Below are 27,911 nucleotides of genomic sequence, written 5' to 3'. Positions count from 1 at the left end.
AATCCAGGCTTGGTATATTTCGGTCATCTGTCCTTTCAACCTTAAGACCTCTTCTTTCAACTCAGATTCTGATTCAACAATTCCCTTAGACGGATCAATGACTCTTGTGTCCAAGTCTTTGCTAGTCATGGCTACCTTACTCTTTGACCTTGTGTTGTATGGATGAGTTACCTTAAGAACCACAAACCAACCACCCTTCTACTCAATGAAGATAACAAAAAGAACAAAATGGGGTCGTCCTGTTAGCATTAGGGCATTTAACATCTAAAAATATCACATTGCGTGCAATGTACCTAGCAACAATTAACAGTTCTAGAATGACTTCGAGGGTCACAAAGTCACTTGGCATCATCCCAATTTTGTTCATTTCAATCTTTCCTTTTCTTTCTTTTTTAGCACTTCTTGGCTTGCTCATTTTCCTCCTCATTTTTTTTCTTTTCTGATTATCGCCCTTTTCTTTCCGCTCATTTCTCACATCCCACTACATCATCCTCTCATTTTTTTTCCTTTTCTTTTTTTTTGTTTTAATTTTTTTTGTTTCCTTCTTTTTTTTCTTTTCCTTTTAAATAAAAAAAATGATTCTATCGAACCCTATGTAGGTTGCCTACGTATCATGACGCCGCATGAATCAGATCTTTGCGTAGTTCGGGAAAAAGTAATGGATAAATTAAACTAAAAAAATCAAAAACTTTTTGGATTATTCATTACAACAACTTTTTTTCATTTTCAAATATAAAATAGGAAATATGATAACGAGAGACTCATTTCAACTATACTACGACAAACTCCAACACCAACTAAAAGAATCATTACTGGACATGACTATAAAGTACAAGACAACATAAAAAAGAAACATACTCAAAACATAAAAAAAATCTCCTTAAGCAACTCCTAGATGCAACGGTCCTGACCAGATGGTCCTGGGGTGTCCGTCATGCTCAAACCCCGGTAAGTAGATCCACACCTGTATAAGAAAATTAAAACCAAATAGAGTTAAAGATTTAGAATACTATATGAGACAATAACACTCCCTATTGGACACATGCAAGACATGATTGAGGCTATTTTTGTAAAATGACTTATATGGCCAAAAGGTGGCTAGAAGTGCAAACTCAACAAAAGACCTTTAAGACATGGAAAAATTACTTGTAGAAATGGCTTATGCGGCCAAAAAATGGCAAAGGCTGCTAATTCAACACAATGGACCTTAAATAGAGAGAACATCTTGTTGTGGACTTAGAACTCTAGGACACGGGTCACTGAACCATTTTTGCGAAAATGACCCCATTTTGCAACAATGGCTGATGTGGCAAAAAAGGGCTAGACATGCAAATTTGACAAGGACGGACCTTAAAGTAAAGAGACACCTAATTGTGGATTGAAGACTCTCCAGACACAATTAAACAAGTCACTTTGTGAAAATAACCCTATTTTGCAAAATGGCCGATATGGCCGAAAGTGGCTAGACATGCAAGATTTGGCTACGACTCTCGAAGCCAAGAACCTAAGACTCACTAGGAATATCGGACCCTATGTGGGTTGCCTACGTATCCCGCCCCGAGAGACGAGAATCAGGTTCGCGTAGTTCGGGCGAATTGGATACATGCAAGAATTAAAAAAACAACTAATTTAGATAATAATATATTTTTGTATTTTGTTTTTAAAAAAATGATGAAACATGTAACTTTTTTTGAATTTTCTTTTTTTGATTTTTTTTTTGGGAAAATGATTGGAAAGTGCAAATTTCTTTTGGATTTTTCATGTTTTTTTCTTTTTCTTTAAAAAAATGTGAAAGAAAAATATAACGGGGCCCTACTTGCTTTATTTTTTACACTTCACCCTCTTTTTCTATCCTCAAACCTCATTCATCCGCCAAATGACCCTTTTTACCCTTGAAAGTTGCAACATGTAGCACATAGGATGTATCAGGATGGTCTTTTATTTTTGGGTACACCTGTCCTAGACGAACCCAACCCCTGTGTTGAGTCCCCAAAGACAAATGCACGTGATGAAAACAAGCGTTCCTACTAGGGATACGACATGAGGCTATGTTATTCTAAGTTTAAGACCTGGGTGTATTGTTCTAAACCTGGCTTACCAGAGCGGACAACTCCAGCCGAGGGGGGAAGCGTACCAGTAACCAAAACATCATCCGGCTTTGCAACTTGTCCGAACCTCGTTCAAAATTGGGATATCACACTAACAGAAAAGAAGTCACGCCAGCGTGCACTTCCCAAAGATTAGAAGAGAATGGTTTCGCAGCAGTTTATATGCAATTCAAATAATATCAAAACGGTAAAAAGCGACATTTAGCACATTAGGCCCAAGCATGTAATAAAAATCAGATAATAAATAAAAGCCAAATATAACAATTATTCTAAGCTCGAATTCTTGAACTTTGAACTAGAGATTCTGGGTTCTTGTCCCCAGCAGAGTCGCCAGAGCTGTCACACCTCCTTTTTCTACCACCCCCGAAAGGTGTATAGGGAAGTTTTTTTCAATTTAAGTGATAATCGAAACGAAATTTATTTATTAAATTCAGAGTCGCCACTTGGGATAATTTATGGTGTCCCAAGTCACCGGTTTGAAATCCCAAATCGAGGAAGTTTGACTCTTATTTATGGTCTGCGAACACATAAATCTGAGTAAGGAATTCTGTTAATCTGGGAGAAGGTGTTAGGCATTCTCGGGTTCCGTATTTCTAGCACGGTCGCTCAACTATTATTATTGGCCTATTTATATGATTTTAAAACATTTTTGAAACCTACGCATTTTATCCTTTTTAAAATCGCTTTTAACAATCTGATTGTCATACAACTAATTATTTGATTACATACTGCGAATCATGTCACGGGAACCGTACCCACGATCTACAACTTGTTTATTTTAATAACAAAATTAAATTGTGGCCGGGTCACATAAATGTACCCCCGAATTTTAGAAATTAAAGTATCACAACTATGTCACGGGAACCGTACCCGTAGCTATGACACTTTATTTAATTGCGCCTAAAGCAAACTACAAATGTTTAAAGTATTTTCTACACTAAGTTGTAAAATTAATATGAGGGCCATAGATTAAGGGGTTTATTTGTGAATGACACGCCTCAATTTATTTCAAAAGAATGCACTCAACTTAAAGCAAACTACGGATTTTTCATAATTTTTCCTTTCTAAGCTACTTCAAAATTATTGTAAGGATAAAGTTGCTCAATCAAATACAGTCACATAAATTTAAACCACGTAATAATTGTTTTCCACAAAATCGCCTAATAAAAAATATATATGCACATATGGACAAAAAGCTCTAGAAAGAGTGCTCCTGATTGTACTATTCCATCTCTTTTTTGACTAATTTCCTAAAATAATTGTTCCAATCGCAATAGATAACCGTCAAAAAGGATAAGAGTTAAAAAAAATTCAATTAAATTAATTAATATTCAATTCTTCAACAAAGTGTGCTCGGAAGTATTTCTTCAACAAATCATTTTTTTACACTATGTTATAAAATAAAGTAAAGACAAGTATAGAGAGAAACTGATATATTATTCGAATTCAAACTGATGTACATAATGAACTGAAATCTCTTCTATTTATAGAAGAAAGGAAGCTGCTACTATACCAGATATGGATAATCTTCTACTGAGAGCAATGTTTATCCATAACGGAGTACTGAAAGGATAAGCTTATTATATCCGATATGAATAATCTTCTACCGGGGGTAGTGTTTATCCATAACTGGGTACTGAAAGGATAAGCTTATTATACCCGGTATAGATAATCTTCTACCGGGGGTAATGTTTATCCATAACTGGGTACTGAAAGGATAAGCTTATTATACCCGATATGGATAATCTTCTACCGGGGGTAATGTTTATCCATAACTGGGTACTGAAAGGATAAGCTTATTATACCCGATATGGATAATCTTCTACCGGGGGTAATATTTATCCATAACTGGGTACTGAAAGGATAAGCTTATTATACCCGGTATGGATAGTCTTCTACCGGGGGTAATGCGTATCCATAACTGGGTACTGAAAGGATAAGCTTATTATACCCGATATGGATAATCTTCTAACGGGGGTAATGTTTATCCATAACTGGGTACTGAAAGGATAAGTTTATTATACCCAGTATGGATAATCTTCTACCGGGGGTAATGTTTATCCATAACCGGGTACCGAAGTGATAAGCTTCTTCAGAAAGTTTATTTCCAATAGAGTACTTAAATAGATAAACATATTTACGGTGGAGTCCCATATGGATAAGCTTCTTCAGGAAGCTTATTTACAACGGAGTACTAAATGAACATCCATAATATAATATATTTATAATATACTAGACAATATAAACATCTTAGTTAAATAGTCAAAGATCTAAAAACTTAAAAACCACAACAGAGCAAAGCAAATTCAACATTAACACTAGAAAATAAATTAAACGAAGTACAAAAATAAATAGAAAAATCACACTACAACAGTGGAAAGATAAAAATACTCACAGATCTGAGATAAAATTTTCGGCAAGGACAACTTCACCGGAGCAGCGAATCAATCGGCGATCACTTTGGTATAAATCAATGAAATTGGAATTACAAAAGGTTAAACAATTCGATAACTCTCGACCGGTGCTTTCGCCGGCAAACAAGGACGGGACCGGTAATTCGATACCTCAATGGAAACCTCAAGCTCCACTTCGATGGAGAGCTCACTGCTCAAAGTTTTCTTGTGAACTTTTCCGAATCACACAACTCGAACTCACTGACTTATGGTAGCAATTGATAGAGATGCTCAGCACAAGGATTATTCTGTCCTCTAAGACCTTCACTTTTTGCTTGTACTTAGGATAACCAATACATAGGTTATAAACTCAGAAAAAGGGGAGGGGGGTTCTATTATGGGGGAATGGTTGTTGCTTTGTCAAAGAGAGATGAGGGTTATTTTTGAAGAAGGAAGCGGCTAAATTGGGGAATTGGGGGTGGGCACCGTTCTTAGCTTAGAATTTAGGTTAGCTCTTCTTCCCTTTTTTTGCTTAGGAATTCCATGTCTGTCGTTGTCTAGGGAGTATAGGTATTTTTGTTTGCTAGGTCTCCTCTTTGATTTAGGAATTTAGGCATTATTTTATAGGGATAAGAATTAGGTCAGGTCAAATGGGAATGGATATGGGTTTGGATTTAGGAAATTAGGTTGGACCATATTTTATTGGGTTTTAACTTTGGGGTAGAAAAACTAAATAAAGCAATGTAAAAAATCACTCTTAATTAAAATAAATTAATATAAAACTAAATACTAAAAGTAAAACTAATTTGTATTTTCAAATGTTATAATACTATAAATATAAATATACTAGTTCACTTTAACCTAAAGATGAAATGTTTTTTTTTTTTGTAATTTTTTTATTTTTTGTGATAAAAATAAAGTAAAAAAGTCAAAATTATTTGAAATAGCGATATTAGGCCTAAACTAAATATTTACATGCTAAAATATATAAAATCTTGGGGAGGGTCAAAAATCACAAGTCTATCGCGTACTGTTAAACTATGGAAAATATGACAATTTAGTCAAAGTTTAGAACAAAGGAAAGGCAATCGATAATAAAAGCACAGTGTGTATTGGTAGATACTTGAGACCTGTATATGTCTCATAATTCTTTTAGTAGGTTCAACAAAAGTCAGTTTCTTTGACATAAGAAATTAACTCACTTTCAACTAGCCTTAAAACATCTGGTACAGGTAAATTTTTCTTCCTCAACTGGCCGTAACGCGGCCAATAGCATAACAGATAATGAGGCAGCCCACCAGCCAGAGCTGGTTCTCATCTTAATATGCACGAAATATGAAATGTTTCGTCGAGCAAATGCATTTTTCTTGCAGCATTTCAGAAAATTTTCGTACAAAACAGGCAATTTCATGCCTGTTAGACCAAATATTCAATACACATGAAGCTATTAACTTTTGAAACAAAAGGGTAAGGCCAAAACTTTACATGTATAGTGCTATATGTAACAAATGGACTCAGGCAACTAAGCTTAAAACCTAAAAGAAAACGTTATCCGGTGCCAGGGGTTCCTAGAAATTTGACAAGCTACCATTCTAGAGATCAGCCAAAGACCTTGTAACACTATATATAGAGCAAAATGACCAAATATATTGTCTGTGCTAACCTAAGTATTGTGATTCACCAAATCTGTCCACCAGGTGACTAAAAAGTGCAGTGTCACCACTGCAACAGGCTGGAATTCCAAGAATTCATTGTTGGCGGTGGTCTAAAATGTCTCATATGAGGAGCTTGTGCCCTTAGTACACAGCCTGTTCCAGGGATCGCCGCATAACTAAAAGTTTGGATCGAGGGTTGACTTGGAACACTAGTCGATAAAACTGGTGTGAGGATGACAGGCTGCAAGTTTCGTGTTGGGGTCATAGGTGAACCACTTGTCGGCAGATTAGCAGAGGTTGTCGTTTGCAGGGTGACCCTTGCACTTGTTGGCGGAACTGCAGCTGACTCTGTCACCATAGGCAATTCAGCATTTTGAGATGGAATGACAGCCATTGAAAAATTCTGAGAGGATATTTGATAGTCCGCAGCTCGTTGCTCTAAGTTGACATGTTCAGAAAATAAACTTGGATACTTCAGAACATCTGATGATTGACTTGCTGGTTGTGTTGATGCAGAAATCACTGCTGGGACACTACTAGGTCGGCTTGGTGATGATTGTCCAGTTCCTGTAAGAAATATTCGGAAAGCACACATTAAGGATATCATTAATAAAACTAGACATAGTAACTGAGAGACAGGAAAATGCCAAAAGTTAATCGAGTTTGAGAGTAAAAGAGCTTGAGATGTTAATTATCCTATTATATTTAACATTTATATCCTCAAAGCAATATTAATACTAGAAAAGTTCAGGCCATCTGTATGGACAAAATCAGACCAGAGGAAAAGGAGGAATATGCTATTAGTAGCTTTATTTTTGAAAATGTTGTTCACTGTTTTAAAATGCAGTTGAAAAAGCTTTGACTCCATAACAGATTGATCAAAGTGCCGTTCTTGTCAAGCGTATGTAACTGCAATTACCATCATTATTATTAAGTAAAAAGTAATAAAAATGCATACCTTCTGCCATCTCTAGTGACCACGCAGTATTTTGTATCTGGATCATGGCTTCAGCTAGTAACTTATTCATATGCACTTTGTTGTAGAGTGTATCAAGATCTTTGCGCTTTTGAACTAATTCCGTGTCAGCAACCTCAAACAGCAAATCGTACTTCTTCTTTATTGCATCTAGCTCTTTTTCATATTCAGATATCAGGAGCAAATTCTGCATAAAATTTTATAATGAAAATTTCAGTAATCTTTGCAATGGGAAGCATTATTATATTTTAAAATTACAACAAAAAAAAATTAACAATAAATCAAAAGGACACAGAAATGAACAAGAAAGGGGCACAGGTCAGACGGACAAACCAGATTTTCATGCAATTTTGTAGTTTGTTCTCTCTCCTTTAGTATCCTCTCCATCTCCATTTGAAGTGCGTATGAACAAGGGGATTGAAGCAGCTCAGATGCGTCTGGAGAGGCATCAGGACGACATCGATATTCCTGGCTGTTTCTGCTTCTCATACTCGCATCGTTTCCTGCACCTATACTCGTATGCTGTTGCAGTGGCAAATTTCCTGCAGACCGCTGAATAGAAGAGTCTATTGGCAAATTCAACTCCTCTGGCTGAAGGTCCACGAAATCTAAAACCTGGTGACTGGAAGAATCAATACAATTCCTATGGCTCTGGTGATTGTCAGTGGGCACAAATGCATGAGCTTGATCACGGCCAGTAGAGGCGGGCAAATTGGAATCTGGCGGCTGAGATAGATAGAAGAAAGTTTGAGAAAATAATCAGGTGTCCACTCTGATTCAAGAAACTTCATGGCACCAATAACAAAGATGAAAGTTCATTCCATTGATACTAGAGGTGAAGGAAATGAAACCAGCACCGCGAGATAGATTGTCAGACGGAAACAACTTGCCCAGTGCATATAAGGGACCACAGCCAACATTTAGCCACATTCTAAATTCTCCTACTACAGAATGTCTAATTAAAATGTACGGAAAAATGTTTTAGAAAGTAATTCAGTAAGATGCTATGAGCACATGGTGGGATCATAAATTTCATATATTTCATGATAAAGGCAATATTTTTCATAATTGCCTGGCGTAAGAAACTGCCTCTCTACCTTTATAACATAGGGGTAAGGTATGCGTACACACTACCCTCCCCAGACCCCACTTAGGGGATTACAATGGGTTTGTTGTTGTTGCCTGGCATAAGAAACTATGAAATTTCAACATTTTCTAACACTTTGTTTCGACAACTTACACAATCTCTTGATGTTAATATTTCTTTTATTGAGAATATTAGCTTTCCTCTGGTTAAATTTTACCATAATACCTTCCCTGGTGTAAGTTTTGCAGAGTCATCCAGTAACTTAACCCTTGTTGAACAAGCAAGAGGAGAACTTCATTTAATGCCAGATCACATGCTAGAGGCCACTGCTTCATTCATTCAAAAACTGATTTCTCATGTTACTTGTTAGAACTTGGAACAATTTCCAGATGCATTTTGGAGAAATTTCGGAATGTGAAAAAGAATTCAGGAAGATATCCCCGCACCTGATTTGATTTCTTGGAAATACTTTCTTTTCGATGCTGATCAGTCATGGTTAAGCCAACTTGGGACTGAACCTTGTCAATAGCTGCTCTACCTTGCCTGTCAATATCGCACTGCGGACTGGGATTACTCACAAGACGCCTGCTTTTATACTTGTTACCACCAGAAAGATGAGACATCCCTAGAAAATGAGTTTGGCATCAAAAAGCAAATATGTCAGTGTCTGATGATAAAGAAAAATTAATGGATACAAAGATATAACATAGGCACTGCATTACCAAGTTTGTGTCTCTTTCCCTGGACATGCAATTTCCTTTTCGTCCTTAACTTGGGTTCTGGAGTAAGATGAACTTTATTGCCCTCTTTCCTGCCTTTCTTTTCAGAAACTTGTTCCCTTTCGGATGGCTGACACAAATCACCCCGGGGTCTAACTGTCCTAATCCCTTGTGATAGTCTAGGCAAGTGTTTCCACCTACGAACCGTTCCATGTAACAGACTTATCCAGAAAACATTGGGAAGTTCATTCGTCATTCCTCTCACAAAAGAAGAATCATCCATCAGTTGCATTTCCACTTCACCAAGTAGAGATATATTTCTTGGATAAGTCCCTCCATTCTGCTGCACTTTCAATATCTTTGAACAGCTGTTATAATCACTGTTCTCACTGTTACTAGACATCAGGCGTAACAATTCAGCAAAGACATCATCTAAAGCAGCAATGTCAGACAATCTTTTTGATTGTGAAGATTGTACATGGAAACAATCAAGCATATTGAAAAGATAAGAGGCACCCCAAGTTAGCAGTTCATGGAATTGTTTTATATTCTCTATGTTGCTGTCAATTGTCATACCTTGCTTTGCAAGAATGAGTGCTTTCTCTTCAACAGTAAAATATGAATATAGACGGAGTACCTTTATTTGCTCCAATTTTGAATAAATTGCAATCTTCTGCAGGGATCTTAAATCATTAGTTGGGTCCCAGTCACTGTTAAACAAAATAATTGTATCTATTCTCGAAAGCTTGATGCTGGGAGCACAAACACGAGTCTCCATCAAACAAGCAAATTTCCCACTTCCCTCATTGTTGAACTTGTTCAAGGTAGCTTGCTTCAATTTACGACTGAATTCCCCACTAATGCGTGTATAAGAATCCTCACCAAATTTTCGATGAATAAAATCATCCAAAATGTCCCCGATGGAAATAACCCCCGATCCACCAAGAGACTGTAACATAAACAACTTAGCATCATACGAAATTACGAACATTAGCTAGCAAAGCAATAAGAGAGACATAAAATAAGTTTACATGTATGTTAGAGCAAATCCAACAAAATACAATCAGTCTCCTGAGGGATTTATACATTCACAAATAACAAATAAGAAAGAATACTCAAGAGAGCTCCTAGAGGCAACAATAATCATTTATATGGTAGCGTCCAGTCAATTGGGAATATCAAAGACACATATGGAAATCAGGAAGGAACTAGAACGAAAGAAAATTTTGAAAGAAGTAAAAGCAGATACCCGAAAAAGAATGAGCACTCTTTGTCCTTGCTGTTTGATCTCACGAAGAATCTTATAGAGGAATTCCAATTTTCCACTTAGTTTAATTTCAGCATCAAAGTGCTGATCGACAGGAATGCCTTCTAGAACTATGTCTCGCAGAGACCGGTCTTCGAGGTAAGGGTGATCACAACACTGAGAACAAAAATGAAAGTCCAAGTCAGAGATATGGTGATATGCCACTTACAGTAACTGAAGGTTTTACTCTTAAAGACAAATTATTGGAAGCTGAAAACAGTCAAAACAAGTCGAACCTTCCTGGTAGATACAAGTATGTTGTGGAGGGAATTTGGTGAGTTATTCCTCCAACGTGAGCAAAGTAAAGCTGAATTCGAAGAGAGGCAATTGCAATATTGCTCAATTTGTTCATTGGAGAGTTTGACTGGAACCCAGTACTCAATGAACTTGGATGTGGAGGAGTTGCACTCATATGCAACAAAGCTCTTTAACCTTTCCTTGAATTCAGTTAGGTCTATGTTGGGATCAGCGTCCGACAGATCATTGTTGGCCTTGTCATACTCAGGATCAAGTAAAGAGAGAACATTACAGTGATTGAACCCTCTAGCACATCTACCCTGATACATTTAGGAAATGTAAGTTGCTGCAGATACTTGGGAATCTATACAGAATAGAAGAATTCAAACCTCTAGTTGACGGAAAATAAGCAATCTCATATCAGAAACAAGCACTTTAATTTGTGAGAGAAGCATTGACATGGCAGAACCCTGGCACTGGTCTATAATTACTGCTCCCCAGCTTATTGGCTGAAGCATTTCAAGATCCTGCATAAGTATAGCTATATATAGATCAGGAAAATGCAACACCGTATCTGCTCCCCCACTTATGGATTTAAGCATTTCAAGATCTTGCATAAGTGTTGAGAAAATGGACCGTAACACAACCCCAAACGCTAGCCCATGAGGTGAGGATTGCCTAATACCATATAAGCAGACAATAGCTCAATCAACCAATGTGAAACAATCTAACATCCCCACACACAGAGGGCTTGACATATATAGAATGGACAATACAACATGGGAGCCCAACATTGGATAAACTAAGAATAGAAATGGGTCGCTCTGATACCATGATAAGAAAATGGTTCTTGGACCAACTCAACCAAAGGTTTGCTCATCCGATGAGGATTGCCTAAATCTATAGAAGGAGACAACAACCTATTCCATCAACCAATGTGGGACAATCAAACAATAAGGATAATGCTATATGTAGATCAGAAAAACTTATTATCTTGTATCTGCCTTCTAACTTATGGGTTTAAGCATTTCAAGATCCTACTAAGGATAAATGCAGCATTTCAAGATCCTACGGAAGGATAAATGCTATATATGGATCAGAAAAACTATTATTTCAAGATCCTACGGAAGGATAAATGCTATACATGGATCAGAAAAACTATTATGCCATATTAATATGACTGAAAGTACAATGCATTGTAATTAGTTCAAATGGGATACAACATTCAAAGAGATCAATACTTGAGAATTAAGATATGAATAATTCGTCTCTCATTATATGTGATAAGGCAAACAAATGAAAACGAAAAGAAGTTTACCTCAACAATAGCGTCATAAGGTGACAGAAGAACCTGAAACATTATGGCACCTTGTTTGTTGTGAAACTCAAGTGTCCTTATAATGGCTCGTATATCTTTATTACCTTTGTACACAACAATGTTAGCAGAAGAAGCCCAATGTAAGAACTCAGCTTCCCAAAGAGGAAGTTCAGCAGAAGTTGTGATTATGAGAAAAGGCAAACCAATATCCTTGGGCAAGGATAATAGAAATAAGACCACCTTCAAAATCCGCTCCTGTAAATTCCAAACATTGAACAGTTCAGCTCCAGCTAAATATTTAGACTCAAACGAAGCTGCATCAGGCATTTATATAGGTAACAATCTTGGAGGATCACATTACAACAAAAGAAAAATTGGAGAATCATCGGCAAGCTTGAAACTCAGTGTATCAAAATTTATGATTGACTTGGAATGCAATGGAGGTTCAGCAAAATTTCAAAGGCTGAAACCTCTGGAGCAAGTAAAGGAAAAAGTTAAAACAGCAGGGGCTAAAATCTTGCTAATGTGCTAATTGGAACTTCAGATAGACTTTGGCTGCACAGTTGTAGTTGCAAAGAGGACGTGTGCATTAGAAAGAGAATTATGAAATGAAAGAATAACACAAGCTTTTTTCTTTTCTAAGTTAGTGTGTGTTTTGGGGCGTGGTGAGTACATGTATATACAGTACGGTTGCACGTAGATAGAGTTGGAAAAGCAATCATCCACCTGGTCATCAATGACGACAGCACTCTGACCCTTCTGCCAATATTTACGAAGAGTGTTGATATAAGTAAGATGATTATGGACCTGAGGCACGCTTCCAAATAGAGGTCTCGGCAGTTCTTGAAAGTCGGCTTTCCTTTTCTGCAGGAATATTGAAAAAATTACTTCACTTAGGCTACCAAATTACAAACATAACACGTTAGCCAGTTTACATTTTCCCCTTCATTGATTACCATAATGAGGAAGAAGCTTCAGAAGATAAATACTTTTGGCAACAACACAACAACAAACCCAGTGATATCCCACAAAGTGGGGTCTGGGGAGGGTAGAGTGTACGCAGACCTTACCCCTACCTTACGAAAGTAGAGAGGTTGTTTCCGATAGACAAAGGCAACAAGAATATATTTGTAAACACTTATAAAGAGAACGAAATATTAGATAACTACTTTAGTCTGTAAAAGTTATTGTCCCAACTTATATGAAGTTTCAGAATGGATCAAGGTCGATTCAATTTCCAGAACAATGAGGACATGCAAACTCTTCCAGGGTATCCCCTATCAAATATGAGACTAGGATTAGAATGAAAACTAGCAAGATTGCATCAAAATAGCAGTTTAAACAAACCCTCAAGTATCATTTTTAAAAATAATCAATTTCGTTAAGAAGTCAAGGCGTGCGTCGCTCATAAATCTATGTAAACGAACTGAGAAGTCTCAAATATTCTTAAAGATGACGTTAACACATTGGAGTTCTAACGTAAAATTGGAGAACAAATATTCATAGTTTTGACCAATTGCAACACTTCATCCGAAGATGTGCTTGTCAACAAGGCAAACATCTAAATGAAAGTTACATATATAACTAAAGAAACATTAATATAATAACAGCATCAAAAGCAATTTCAGTAGAAGCAAGTTTCATGAATTTTGTGTACACCAAAAGCATGTTGAACAGAAAGGATCCTCCCCAATCTCAAGCTCAGCGTCACATAGTTGGCATTTGCTAATGAGAACTACCTCATCTTCCGTCAAAGGATGCAACTCTTTCTTAGCCTGCTGATGTCGGATTTCATAATTAGTCATGAGTTTGACCGCCTCAAGCGACCTTAGAAATGAAGCATTCTCCACTTCCCACGTGGCATGACTGTAGCCCAGACCTGTCCATTTCACAAGCCACTCATAATGGCAATCTGCATCATTTTCATCAATCCCATGCACGTGAGTGTTCTTGTGATCTGTAACTGCTATCAACCTTTTGTCTAGCAAACGATGGGGAAGACTCCACTCAGTTTTCCAACTTACACTCTGGAGAAATCATCACAGAGCTTTCAAAGATGACTAGCTGAAGAAAGAAGGCAAGAATCGAAAGATAATGATAATCATATACCTTGTTTTTTTTCTTGAATCTTCTAAGGGCTGCTGGAGCCTCAAGAAGCAGCTGCCTCTCTGTAATCCAGTGATTATGAACATGAGCAAGACCTTTGTACTTTACTAAATACTCCCGATTTTGCATAACTGGTGTCACATTAACAAAGTACAATGAGACAATTGGATATCACACAGTTTGTGTAAAACATAATCAAGACAAGCTATAAGAATTTGCAGATAGCTTGCACCTTCATTACCAAAATTACACTCTCTGACATCCAAAAGGGAATCTACTCCTTCAGACACAGAATGAACACCTAGTTTCAACTTCCTTCTAACACACCAATAACAGTGCCATGGTCCAGGTGGAAAATAGGACAGAGGGGGGTCAACACAAGAAAGATGGAAGCTCCTTTTGCATCCTTGTCCAGCACAGGATCTGGAAAAAAAACACAAAGGGGAGGTGATTCTCTGATTTCAACAGGTGCAAAGCCAAGAAGTAGTTGGAGGTCATTATATTACGTTCAAATTCTCTCATACTTCCAGAAGTAGAAAGCACTTTCACCAGCAGCTGTAGCCACTTCATTCTAAGGGACATAGTCAACTTCAAGAACCAAAGGCAAAATAACTGAACATCATCCCAGAAAAATCATTGTTGATTAGTGTGGATACTCAATTTCTTTAAGGACTGGTGTTGGATGCTCAAGCTCTTTCACAGTCATCATGACAATGACAAACAGTTCTAGAATTAATTATAATCTCCTTAAGCAAATATTCCAAGTCTTTCAAAACCAAGGCAGCTAAAATGAAATGGTCATAAAGTGTTTCTGATTATTCTCCTTTTTTTTTGGAAACCTGGAAATCTGTTTTTCTCAGTTTCGAGGCTTGGTGGGTAATTGAGTAATACAGTACTCAATTTCTTTAAGGACTGGTGTTGGATGCTCAAGCTCTTTCACAGTCATCATGACAATGAGAAACAGTTCTAGAATTAATTATAATCTCCTTAAGCAGATATTCCAAGTCTTTCAAAACCAAGGCAGCTAAAATGAAATGGTCATAAAGTGTTTCTGATTATTCTCCTTTTTTTTTTGGAAACCTGCAAAATCTGTTTTTCTCAGTTTCGAGGCTTGGTGGGTAATTGATTTTAACCCCCCCCCCCCCCCCAAAAAAAAAAAAAAAAAAAACTTTCTCACTTTAAATACCAGACTTGGTTCACCAAGCAGAAATCAAACTGGTGACATGCTCTTAACACATCCTAGGTTATACTAATTACTACCTTTGCCGTTGAACCAAGACCCTGGAAACTTGATTATTTTCCTACTTCAGCTACAACTTTTAGATGCAATGGTCATTCTAAATTTCAAAAGATTAAAATAAACAAAATATGACATGACCTTTAAAGATATTTGAGTTACATTATATTTCCTCTGTTTTACTTTTGATGTCTCTATGTTGTGTGGATTTTTATTTTTCTTTCAGCTGGATGAGGGTTGGCAGGGGCTAGTGATGTCAAAAAAAATTTAAAAAACTGATCGAGCTGATCTAACCAAACCTAGCCAAACCATTTTTTTCGATTTTTCATAAATAAGTTTCGGTATAAACATGAGCAAATCAAATCATTAGGTTAGGTTTTACTTCCATAAAACATTAATAGTGGAACTGTTCAAAAAAGTTTAATTTGGTTATACACAATAAATTAACTGAAAAAATAGTATGGTACAAATTTCTTCACATAACCGGCTGAACTGAACCAACACGCTAGAAGAGTCAAAGCAATACAGAAAGCTTACATGTGGGACTAGGGCTCATAGTTCTTTTTTCTCAACCTTCTAGAACCATGAAGTACCAGAATTTACAATGGAGTAACTAGATGGTGCTTGATTAACTCACAATAGATTTCCCTCCTGCTTACAGATTAAACAGTCCTTAGATTCACCTTCAGTCTTATCACCCTGTTTGGAGCCCTTGCAATTCGCAGTCCTGTCAACTCTAAGCTCTGATCTAAAAGGCTCAACGTCCTTTTTGTCCTACATAATATAGCAGACAGATTGATCAGTTAGCTCAAATTCTCCAAGAAAAGCAATGACAATCAGCCTCCCAAAAACTAATTTGTCCTTTATCACTTCCAGAAGGAAAGGTTCAAAGACAAAGATATATCATTCAAAAGGGAAAACAAGGCAGTGGCTGCCAAGCTTTTCAAAAAATCTCTTATGTAAGTGCTTAGTCTCACTTAGAACCCCAAAATGTTTATTCCAACTTATATGGTGCCTTCCATCAAACCTGTTAACAGGAGTATCGTATTCTCTTTATGTTAAAAAGACCCTAATATATCAAACCTCTTTGGGCCCCAAAACTCTTTATTAGTATAAGGTAATAGAAGGAGCTATCTGAAGATGAAAGAGTTTTCAATTCCTAAAGTGAGAGCTAATAGCAGTTTTAAAACTTCTCTCAGACTGTAAAATGTTTAAGGACTCTTACCAATTTTTGCTATATGAATAACATAAAACTTGAAGGGGAATATATTTTTGGAAAAGCAAGCAATCAAGGAAAAGAATAATACATAACAGAAACAACTATAGCAAACATTTCACTTCTGGGGAGAAAAAATGAAAAACTGCAAACAAGAGCAAAACGTTATCAGAAACCTGGTTGTATGCACTGCAACAAAATAGAGAATAATATAGATGCTTAATAACAACTTTTATGCAGCATATTGAAGATTTAAAGTATAAAGGCCACCATCATGATGAGATCAAAGATATTTGATAAAGTCCATTTCATCATTGGAGACAAGGAGTTGTATAACACAGCTTGGCACAGACAGCAAGAACACCTCCCAGAGTATATGGCATGTATGTATGGCAATAAGCCAATAACACAATGAGAGTTACACCAAAATTTCAAACTACCAAAATAACCAGAATCTGGCATTTTAAAGTTTCTATTTAGTGCAGGCTTCTTATTGTCTTTATTTGACAAAAAACAGCAAACAGGAACAGCCAAGTCTCATCATTCCGTTTCATTGGTTTGTTTCCTTCACCATAGTCTCTTATTAGGTAAGTGCTGGTCACTAGTTTATTAAAGAATTATTTGTGATTACAGTGGTGTCCAAACCAGTTTGCACACTAGCTCCTCAACTATTCTACCGAATACTTGCAACCTTCCACCAATACAAATACTGGTTAAATGTACATGTGAGGCTTAGGCAAATAGGAAGAAAACCACTAGACTGTTTTGCCTCTGAGGGTACGACCATTAGATTCCCATGATCTTTATTCCAGCTTCATCGGCCATTCGACACATCCTTAGGTTCCTGAGCTTTTAAAGTAATTAAATACTTTAAAGTTTGAAGATAATGCTTCTGACACCTACTATAGTTGAAGGTGCAAATAAAAATGCTATGGAAACTAACAAGGAAGTACCAACTTCATTGTCTAACAGTTTAGCAAACCAAATGATACAGTCAACTTGAAGGTTTGATTGATAGGTTCTATCGCAATTGATTAATACAGCATGTAGAACCTCAAGCTACTTGTAAAGGTTCATAACAGGCAAACGTCGACATTTTGCATTTTCAGATGAACCAGCACTTGTGCAGCCTTGATAATAATTTAAAATGATTTTTTGTCATTGCAACTGTAAGGGATCCAAACAAAACCTTTATATTCTCAAACAAAAACTGATTAAAAGAGATAAAAGTTCAAGATCAATTTTAGTCATGACTGACATTTTCCTCTGATGGACAAGCGTGTTTTTCTCTTTGATCATCCACCCTGAAAAAGAGTTAAAATAGAAGGGTATCACAGCAATGAACATGGGAAACTACAACAAACAGGGAAAATACTCCATAATCTTAAATAATTTATGACTGATTATGTACGACTATTTTCTGATAATGGTGTGCAAGATAAGCTAGATAATTACAAGACATGCAAAAAAATATAAAAACTGCGGAATCAAAGGGTGTGTTTGATATGACGGACGTCATTTTTTAGGAAAATATTTTCCATGAGGAAAACATTTTAATGTGTTTGGTTACCAAAAAATGTTCAGTTTCCATCAAAATGGGGAAAATGACTTCCCTCACTTATGGGGCAGAAGTCATATTCGCACAATTAACTTTTAATTTTACACATTGTTATTAATCTTTGGTACGCAAAAATTTCATCAAACAACTCTTAGATTTGCCAATATTATTATTAATTTTTAATTTCTTTTTTTAAAATAACTTTCACTTTTCCACCAAACACAAAAAAATATTTTCAATGAAAATAACTTCCAATCATACCAAACTGTTGCGGAAGCCAAATGTATATAGTGTGAATAAGTCACAACTACTATACCAAAAATTATGACAGCCACCAAATAATAAATAAGACAATAAAGCAACAATAAAGGGAACACCAGAATTTACGAGGTTCGGCTAATTTTGCCTACTCCTCGGACACAACCAATATTTTATTTCACTCCAAAAATACAAGTGAAATAATACTAAAGAGAGAAGATACAAATGCCTTAAACAGATGAGAAGACAAATGAGAGGTGTGTTTAAATCCTAAACATTAAGCCTTCTTTTATAGGGGGAAAATCCCCCCAACCCTTCTTTTCCCACCGATGTGGGACAAAATGTTTTGCCAAATTCAACAAATCTCCACCTTGGCAAAATTCCACATCTTCAATTTTCTCTCAATAACAAATTTTGATTGTGTCTTCATCTTCAATCTTCAGTTTTCAACAATGTTGATCAAATCCAAACAATGTTGAAACTTGACCGCAGTCACCACCTTTGTCAGCATATCAGCAGGATTCTCCGTAGTATGCATTTTCTTCACTGTGACTCCACCTTCTTCTATGATTTCTCGTACGAAATGATACCGAACATCAATGTGCTTCGTCCTTGCATGATAAACTTGGTTCTTCGCTAATTGAATAGCACTTTGACTATCACAAAAAATTGTGATACCTTTTTGTTCAACACCAAACTCCTTTAGCAATCCTTGAAGCCAAATTGCCTCTTTCACAGCCTCTGTAATAGCCATGTACTCTGCCTCTGTTGTAGACAAAGCAACTGTTGACTGCAAAGTAGACTTCCAACTAACTGGTGTCTTTGCAAAAGTAAACACATAACCAGTAGTTGATCTTCGTTTGTCCAGATCACCCGCAAAATCGGAGTCACAATATCCAACTACAGACTGATTGTCTTCCTGCTCAAAAACTAACCCGACATCTACAGTATTATGAATATACCGTAGAATCCACTTCACAGCTTGCCAATGCTCCTTCCCTGGATTGTGCATATATCTGCTAATAACTCCAACAGCTTGTGAAATGTCAGGCCTTGTGCAAACCATTGCATACATCAAGCTACCAACAGCATTTGCGTATGGTACCTTTGACATATACTCTCGTTCAGCTTCATCCATTGGCGACATAATAGTACTTAGCTTAAAATGGGAAGCAAGTGGAGTACTAACTGGCTTAGTCTTGTCATTTATGCCAAAACGTTGAAGTACTCTCTTCAAATATTCCTTTTGAGATAAACAGAGTTTCTTTGAACGTCTATCTCTAATTATCTCCATGCCAAGAATTTTCTTTGCCTCGCCCAGATCCTTCATCTCAAACTCCTTCTTCAGTTGAATCTTCAACTTATCAATTTCTTCCGAATTCTTGGAAGCTATCAACATATCATCAACATATAGGAGAAGATATATAAAGGAACCATCTTTAAGCCTGCGCAAATACACACAATGATCGTATTTGCTTCTCTTGTACCCTTGCTGCAACATAAACTTGTCAAATCGTTTGTACCATTGTCTAGAAGATTGTTTCAAACCGTACAACGATTTTTCAAGTTTGCACACCATATTTTCTTTTCCAGCAACTTTGAATCTTTCTGGCTAAGTCATGTAGATTTCCTCCTCCAAGTTTCCATGTAAAAACGCAGTTGGATGTTTTACATCCATCTGAACTAGTTCCAAATCCAATTGTGCTACCAAAGCCAACATAATTCTAATTGAGGAATGTTTTACAACTGGAGAAAACACTTCATTGTAATCAATTCCCTCCTTTTGAGCATATCCTTTGGCCACCAATCTTGCTTTGTAGCGAACATCTACTTGGTTAGGAAATCCTTCTTTCTTTGCAAATACCCATTTGCACCCAATTGCTTTCTTTCCCTTCGGGAGATTGGCCAATCTCCATGTATGATTCTGATGAAGGGACTGTATTTCATCATTCATGGCAATCCTCCACTTATCTTCTTCTGAACTTTGGACAGCGTCTTTATAAGTGGTAGGAACATCATCAGCTACAATTGAGGTTGCACAAGCAACCGTCTCTATGAGACGAACAGGTTTCGTTATTGTTCTTTTTGGCCTGCTGGTTGCTATTGATTCAAGTTGTTGTTGAGGTTCCTGAGTTGGAATCTCCTCTACTGGCTCTCCTTCCATAGGATAATCTTCATTTGTTTCCTCCTCTGCTTCTTGTGTAGGAAAAATAAATTTTCCCTCAAACTCCACCTGCTTAGAAGCACCTTTATTTTGTTTGGTATCTTCTGTTACCTTATTTACCATAGATTCATCAAAGGTAACATCCCTGCTGAATATTACTTTCTTTGTCATAGGACACCATAAGCGATATCCTTTGACTCCAGAAGTAATTCCCATAAAAATAGCCTTCTTTGCCCTTGGATCTAATTTTGACTCCGTCACATGATAATATGCAGTTGAGCCAAACACGTGCAAAGAGTTATAATCTACAACAGGTTTTCCATACCATTTTTCAAATGATGTCTTGCCATCAATAGCAGCAGATGGTAGACGATTAATGAGGTGGCATGCATATGTAATTGCCTCAGCCCAAAATTCTTTGCCCAAACCAGCATTGGACAACATACACCGTACCTTCTCCAGCAAGGTCCGGTTCATACGTTCTGCCACTCCATTCTGTTGTGGTGTATGTCTAACAGTGAAGTGTCGGACGATGCCATCATTTTCACAGACCTTATTGAATGATCATTTTTGTATTCACCTCCATTGTCTGTGCGAATACACTTGATCCTCTTGCCTGTTTGATTCTCCACCATCGTCTTCCATTTGAGAAAAAATCCCAACACTTCATCTTTGCTCTTCATTGTATACACCCATACTCTTCGGGAAAAATCATCAACAAAGGTTACAAAATAGTGCTTCCCACCCAATGAAGGTGTTTTGGAAGGACCCCAAACATCAGAGTGTACATAATCCAAAATGCCTTTAGTATTATGGATCGCTGTACCAAATTTAACCCTTGTCTGTTTCCCTTTAACATAATGCTCACAAAACTCCAAGTTGCAAGCCTTGACTCCTTTTAACAATCCTTGATCTGATAGAGTTTTCAAGGATTTTCCTCCAGCATGTCCCAAGCGCATGTGTCATAGCTTGGTTGCTTCTGCCTCTTTGTCGTCACTGGATGTCACTGTCGCTATCCCAATAACTGTACTGCCACGATAGCGGTACATATTATTATTCTTCCGATTAGCCTTCATTATCACTAGTGCACCGGAGCATACTCTCATCACTCCATTTTCTGCAATGATTTTGAACCCTTTTGATTCAAGGGCTCCCACAGAGATGAGATTCTTCTTCAAATCTGGTACATATCGAACATCTGTTAATGTTCTGATCATTCCATCGTGGTTCCTTAATCGTATTGAACCAATCCCATATGAGGTAAGAGGGTTGTTATCCGCTGTGTGAATAATTCCATATTCTCCTTCTTGAAAATCCACGAACCAGTCCCTGTTGGGACACATATGATAGCTACAAGCCGAGTCCATCAACCATATGTCTGATGATGTTGATGACTTTGTTGTAACTAATGAGAAGTCTGAATCATCACAATCAGCTACATTTGAATCCATAATGGCCTTTCCATTATTATATTTGGCCTTATTCTTCAACTTCGGACAGTCTTTCTTCCAGTGCCCTTTTTCTCGACAAAAGGCACATTCATCTTTGTTGGGTCTGGATCTTGACTTGGATCTTCCCTTCTTTGTCCTCGTTTGATTTTGAGGACGACCCCTCACAAATAGTGTTTCTCCTTCTCCGCCCTTCTGTTTTTCTCGCTTTCTTTGTTCATAGCTGTATAAAGCCGAACAAACTTCTCTGAGAGAAACTTCGTCATTTCCATGGAGTAGAGTAGTTTCAAGGTGCTCGTACTCATCAGGAAGTGACGCCAACAACATCAAGGCCAAGTCACCATCATCATAAGTTGTATCCATATTTTGCAAATCTGTGACCAACTTATTGAAACTGGTGATATGTTCATTCATCGTGGTACCAGGAACATAGGTGAAGTGAAACAGTCTCTTCTTCATGTACAATTTATTTTGACTGTTTTTCTTCAAAATTTTATCCTCCAGTGCTTTCCATAATTTACTTGCAGAAGTTTCCTTTGTGTATGGATATTTCTGCTCTCTAGCAAGGTAGGATCGAATGGTACCGCAAGCAACACGGTTGATAATTCTCCAATCTTCTTCTCCAATAACATCTGGTTTCTTTTCTTCAATGGCCAGATCTAGCCCTTGTTGAAAAAGGACATCTAGAACCTCGCCTTGCCACATCCCAAAATGTCCGGACCCGTCAAATATTTCTACCGCAAATTTCGCATTTGACACAATTCTTGTCATAAGCGAAGATGCCAATGATGACGAATTGTTGACACTTGATGTAGATTCTTCTTGTTTATTGTCTCCCATATTTGACACAAATATTATTTAATAGCTGACGACACAAATCAAGATTATTTCCTTTCTGATGTAGAAGATCAAACTAAGCTGCAACTACAGAGCATACTCAGACAGAACCTTGACTCAGTTACCAAGATAAATCTTTTCTGATGTGGAAGATCAGACTATGCTGCAACCACAGAGCATACTTAGACAGTACCTTGGCTCTGATACCAATTGTTGCGGAAGACAAATGTATATAGTGTGAATAAGTCACAACTATTATACCAAAAATTATGACAGCCACCAAATAATAAATAAGACAATAAAGCAACAATAAAGGGAATACCAGAATTTACGAGGTTCGGCTAATTTTGCCTACTCCTCGGACACAACCAATATTTTATTTCACTCCAAAAATACAAGTGAAATAATACTAAAAAGAGAAGATACAAATGCCTTAAACAGATGAGAAGGCAAATGAGAGGTGTGTTTAAATCCTAAACATTAAGCCTTCTTTTATAGGGGGAAAATCCCCCCAACCCTTCTTTTCCCACCGATGTGGGACAAAATGTTTTGCCAAATTCAACACAAACTCACTCAAAATTTCCCACAAAAAAGTAAGAACAACAAGGGGTTGTGTTGGGACTTCATTTCGGTTGGAAACAAAGGCAAGAACAACAACAACAACAGCAACATAACCAGTAAAATCTCACTAGTGGAGTCTGGGGACGGTAGAGTGTACGCAGACTTTACCACTACCCGGAAGGATAGAGAGGCTATTTAAACAAAGGCAAGAAGTACCAATAATTTTTTTAGACTCCTCACTCTGTTGAAGAGAATGTAATTTTGTATTTTGAATGTACATAACACATTTAGACAGTCTTAGACCACTGTGGTCCTGAGTAGGAAGGTTTAGGACCAAACCAACAACAATAATTACACTTCAATCCACCATTTAAGCTCAACTTATGGTATCATTTTATCAAATAAAATTAAAATTTTAAAATTAAAACAGGCTTCCCAAACCCAGAAAAAGGGAGCTCCCTTTCCCATGATGTGCGCATAACCTCACTCTTTAAAAAAAAAAGGGGGGGGGGGGGGGGGGGGAAACAATCTATTGAAACTTGAAAGGCATACCTGCGTGCATATTTTATGGTTTCTTCTTCATGGGGACGGTTACTTTCGGTCACGTGGTGTTCTTCTTCAGACACGTGATCCTCCTTTTTATCAGCATTTTCTGAAAAAATAAATCAGATTTTACTAACAAATATATTGAGTAGGCTTTAAACAATCAGAGTGAGAGGATCATGTTGATTGTTTGCCTTAATTATCAGTTTTTTGGTGGATGGGATTCCATGTCCTACCTTGTAATCCCCTCCCCCATTTCCATTTCACTTCTCCTAGGTATAATAAAAAGTTTTAAAAAACAATCAGATTTAGTGATAAACTCACCTGGTTTTATATACATATTTGGTGAATCGAATTTAAGGAAACAAAAATAAAAAAATTAAAAGGAAAAACCAACCAGAGCACTTTCTTCGTTCTGCTTGTTCTATTACCCACTTCCTAAAACTTTGCCCAGTCATTCTCTTCCTCTTCAAACTTTTCACCTTTTTCTCCTCCTCCATCTCCAGTTGTAATTTCAATATTCCAAAGGAAAAAGAATCATATAGTAATATGTTATGCTATTTTTGTGTGTATATCTATATCTATATATATCTAATGTTTGCTTTTTGTGATTTCTTTTGGTTTTAGCTTCAATGTAATTGAAGGCTTACGCCCGTAGCATTGCCAGCGTGACTGGTACTCTAGTGGCTAATGCGTTTCTGCCACCTGCACACTGGTGTATACTCCACCTCCACCACCTTGACCTTGAGAAAGTGGTGCCAGTACCTTTCACTGCATCACTGTGCATGGAAGTTAATGAAGAAATCAGTGACCAATGTATGCATGCCGCGTGTTACACTCCAGTCCAAAATAAATAGTCCCTCCTTTCACTTTTAGGGGTCGTTTGCCGGGAGGTATTAGAAAAAATAATGCAAGCACTAGCTCTATGCATTACTAATATTGGTACCTTTTTTCAACTTGTATCATCATACTTGTCTTTATCCTATGCATAAGTAATGCATAGAAAACCATGACATTAGTAATACCAAGGCTTTAATGCATGCATTAACATGGTTAAAGATAAAATTGTCCTTAAAGTCCCTTAAAGCTAGAGCATATGGAGGGCATTTTTGTAAGCAACTATTTTTAAAAAAAATTATGCAATGCATTATAATTTTAATACACTACACCAAACAATAGATAAGAAATAATATTTGCATAACTAATGTTTGCATTACTAATACATACATTACTAATACACATTATTCCGTATTATTCTTATGCACCCTACCAAACGATCCCTTAGTGGGTGTTTGGACATAACAATTGTAAAATTCACGAAAAAAGTAGTAAAAGTTTTTCAAATAACTTTTTCGAGTTTTTCCAATAGACTTTTGAATTTATGTGAGTAATATGAAGTAAAATTTTAAAAAGGAATTTTTTGAAATTATTCAAATTTTCGAAAATTCCTTCAAATGAAAATTAAAAAGTTAGTAATGACCAAATGTTGATTTCGAAAAAAAAGTGAAATAAAATTTATGGCTAAAGGGGCTCTTAGTTATCCACTTTGGACTTTTCAGAACCTTTAAGAAGCAGTAAATGAAATATATATTTTATAATTTTACCCATAATAATGATAGTATTTCCAAAAGTCTTGGGAAATGATTTATGAATAAGTAGTTAATGATAAGGGTATAACAAGGGGGGAATCGTTTTCTTGATTTAATATAGTGGACAAGTAAAGTGAAAATATATTTTAAGTATATTGGACAAGTGAAAGCGAACGGAGAGAATATTTTTCCCCCAATTAATTAGGAAAAAATCATTTAATAGCGGCATATCAATTATAAAAGTTATTTGACTGAATTATACTTTTATATCCTGACACTTATATTGGACAAGAGGAGTATTAGTTTTACGAAAAGTTATGCGTATCGTCTTAAAATGTAGTAAAGTTATTTTTAGTTCTTGTGCTATTTGCCTTGGCAACATGATCTTCAATTAGTATTAATTTTGCGGTATGGTTCATTCATTGACTAATACTTTATAAGCTAATTGAGGTTAACTTTTACTAAGGACAAATTTTGGTGTTTTCACACAAAATGGATTTTTTGCCAAGTTAGAAAACGAACGAAAATTTAATTTTAGAAGAATCAACCTAAATAATCATCCATTTAACTGCTAAAATTAAAAATAGCCGACAACTGTGTAATATATATATAATTTATGTACACCAATTAAAAAAAATAAACAGTAAATTCGACGAGCTATTTGTGCAAAGATCCCAAAATTTTAATAGGTGCGTAATTTTGAGAAGAAATGGTGCAAAAATCGCGTGAAGTAAGACTGTAAGAGAAAGATTGGGAGTTTCTTCTGATTTTACGAAAGTGGGTATTGGCTTTAATATTTTGGTGAGCCTTTTGTTGTACTCCTTATATTTCTTTCTCAAAAATAAAGTACTTACAAAATATAATCAAAAACTGAAACCAAAAGTATTTATAGGTTAAATACCTCCTAAACTTATACATTATTTTTTCCATTTACAGCTTGTTTGAAGTGTTGTCACATGTCATATTATAATGTATTGCACTATATTGTATTGTACTGTTTTGTGATGTCACGTACCAATATGAAGAATAAACTTGCAACATTACTAATTAAAAAAAATAGGATAAGAGTAGAATTATTATATATAAAAATATGGAAAGGATAAAATATGAATATTTAATAATAAGGAAAGACAAAATGAGATAAAAAAACAAGGTACGGCGTCACCACACAAAATTCGCCGCTCCATAAAGTGATATTTTTTGTCGTTATTTAACGACGGATTCAACGATACGATAAAATAAAATTTAAATAACAATACAATACAATACAGTAGGTAAACAAGTTGTAGGGCACCTTATATTTGCGTGGTATCTACTGAACATCTTATGTTAAGCTCACTCAAATTGTGCTTATTAGACGCACTTTATTGACATGACCAATGCGCATCTATGCCATATTTTAATACGAAAAAAGGCTAAAAATTACCCCTATTGAATAGAAAATGCTTTAAATTTACCTTCCGCCCATCCTTTGGTCCTTAAATACCCATATCGTTATTATGTTTTTTTAGCTTAAAATTACCTCTCTCGCTAACAAAACAATATGTATGCCCCTTTTTAATGCATTGGCAACAGGGGCGGAGGTAGAATGCTCGTGGCGGGTTCGGCCGAACCCACCCAGTAGCTTTAATTCGAACTTTGTATTTGTCTTATAAAATTTATTAAATATATATAAATTATTAATTTAGAACCCAGTAATTTTTAACGATTAGAATCTCGAACTTATAAGCTTGAAATCATGGCTCTGCCTCTAATTACAATGTGTACTATCTCCAATTCAGTGATTGAAGAGTGAAGATACGATTGCCACTGAAGAACGCAAGACAGAGAAAGAGTATGCGAGGGGAGAGAAGTGCTGGAGAAGAAAAGATAATTCATCTCGTTATCGGAACACAAAAATTACAGTTGTTACTGTACAAACTAACTATTTATATACCTAATAATCTAACGGCTTACCTGACCACAGTGGTCAATAACTAACTATCATCTAGTTAATTTAACTGTACATTGGTTAGGTGACAGCTGGACTATTTCTCTTTACACTCCCTTCAACCTAGGTGGTATGATCGAAGATGTTCTTTATTCCTAGCTTGGATACCAAGTAGTTGTGTTGCAGCGAAGTCAGCCCCTTCGTTGTAGGTTAGCATGTTGCTCATTTGTATACAAGTATAATGTTTGAATCAAACCAAGATGTATCTTCTCCTAGATGAAATCACAATCTATGTCGATGTGTTTTGTGCGCTAATGAAATACAGATTAGCATAGCTGATTTGTTGTCGCAATGAACTTGGACAAGTAGCTGAATCGCCATTCCTAATTCCTTGAATAATCCTGTAAGCCAAACTACTTTAGCAACTGCAGAAGCCAAACTCCTATACTCTGCCTCTGTCGAACTTCTGAAAATGATTGTTTGCTTCTTAGACTTCCTCGATATTAATGAATCATAACTTCACTTTTTTGTAGCATCTTACATTTTGAACTGCCACAAAAAGTATTGTAAGATCCTTCTAGTCCTAATAAAGTACAATGATTTGAGACTATGATTTGATTAACTTTGTACTACAAATGATTTATTATTAAGTCTTGCTACAAGTG

At 36.4% G+C, this 27,911-nt stretch overlaps 1 protein-coding gene and 1 long non-coding RNA gene across 3 annotated transcripts; both read right to left on the bottom strand.

Annotated features, from left to right (window-relative positions):
* Positions 1-700: 700 nt before the first annotated feature.
* Positions 701-5,050, bottom strand: LOC107778347 (uncharacterized). The gene is made up of 2 exons (XR_001646363.2): positions 4,504-5,050; positions 701-964 (listed from the first exon to the last, which is right to left on the bottom strand). It is a non-coding gene; the product is annotated as an uncharacterized LOC107778347 (long non-coding RNA).
* A 762-nt stretch (positions 5,051-5,812) lies between these two features.
* Positions 5,813-24,479, bottom strand: LOC107778345 (uncharacterized). Of its 2 annotated transcripts, none has more exons than XM_075222601.1 (17): positions 24,125-24,479; positions 23,737-23,836; positions 17,617-17,662; positions 15,780-15,916; positions 14,138-14,328; positions 13,909-14,036; positions 13,539-13,826; positions 12,526-12,663; positions 11,800-12,054; positions 10,871-11,008; positions 10,481-10,801; positions 10,188-10,361; positions 8,942-9,887; positions 8,666-8,844; positions 7,466-7,858; positions 7,115-7,319; positions 5,813-6,723 (listed from the first exon to the last, which is right to left on the bottom strand). In XM_075222601.1, exons 1-17 carry the CDS (start codon positions 24,225-24,227, stop codon positions 6,218-6,220), a joined length of 4,248 nt encoding a protein of 1,415 aa, XP_075078702.1. In that variant the 5' UTR covers positions 24,228-24,479; the 3' UTR covers positions 5,813-6,217. The 2 variants fall into 2 exon arrangements, with proteins under 2 accessions (XP_075078702.1, XP_075078703.1); XM_075222602.1 differs by having other exon boundaries at positions 14,147-14,328.
* Between the last annotated feature and the right edge of the window lie 3,432 nt (positions 24,480-27,911).

The sequence above is a fragment of the Nicotiana tabacum genome, chromosome 10 (assembly GCF_000715075.1).
Source record: "Nicotiana tabacum cultivar K326 chromosome 10, ASM71507v2, whole genome shotgun sequence".
NCBI classification, from domain to species: domain Eukaryota; kingdom Viridiplantae; phylum Streptophyta; class Magnoliopsida; order Solanales; family Solanaceae; genus Nicotiana; species Nicotiana tabacum.
The sequence above is the reverse complement of the archived record's forward strand: the minus strand, read 5'-3'. Positions and strand labels throughout refer to the sequence as shown.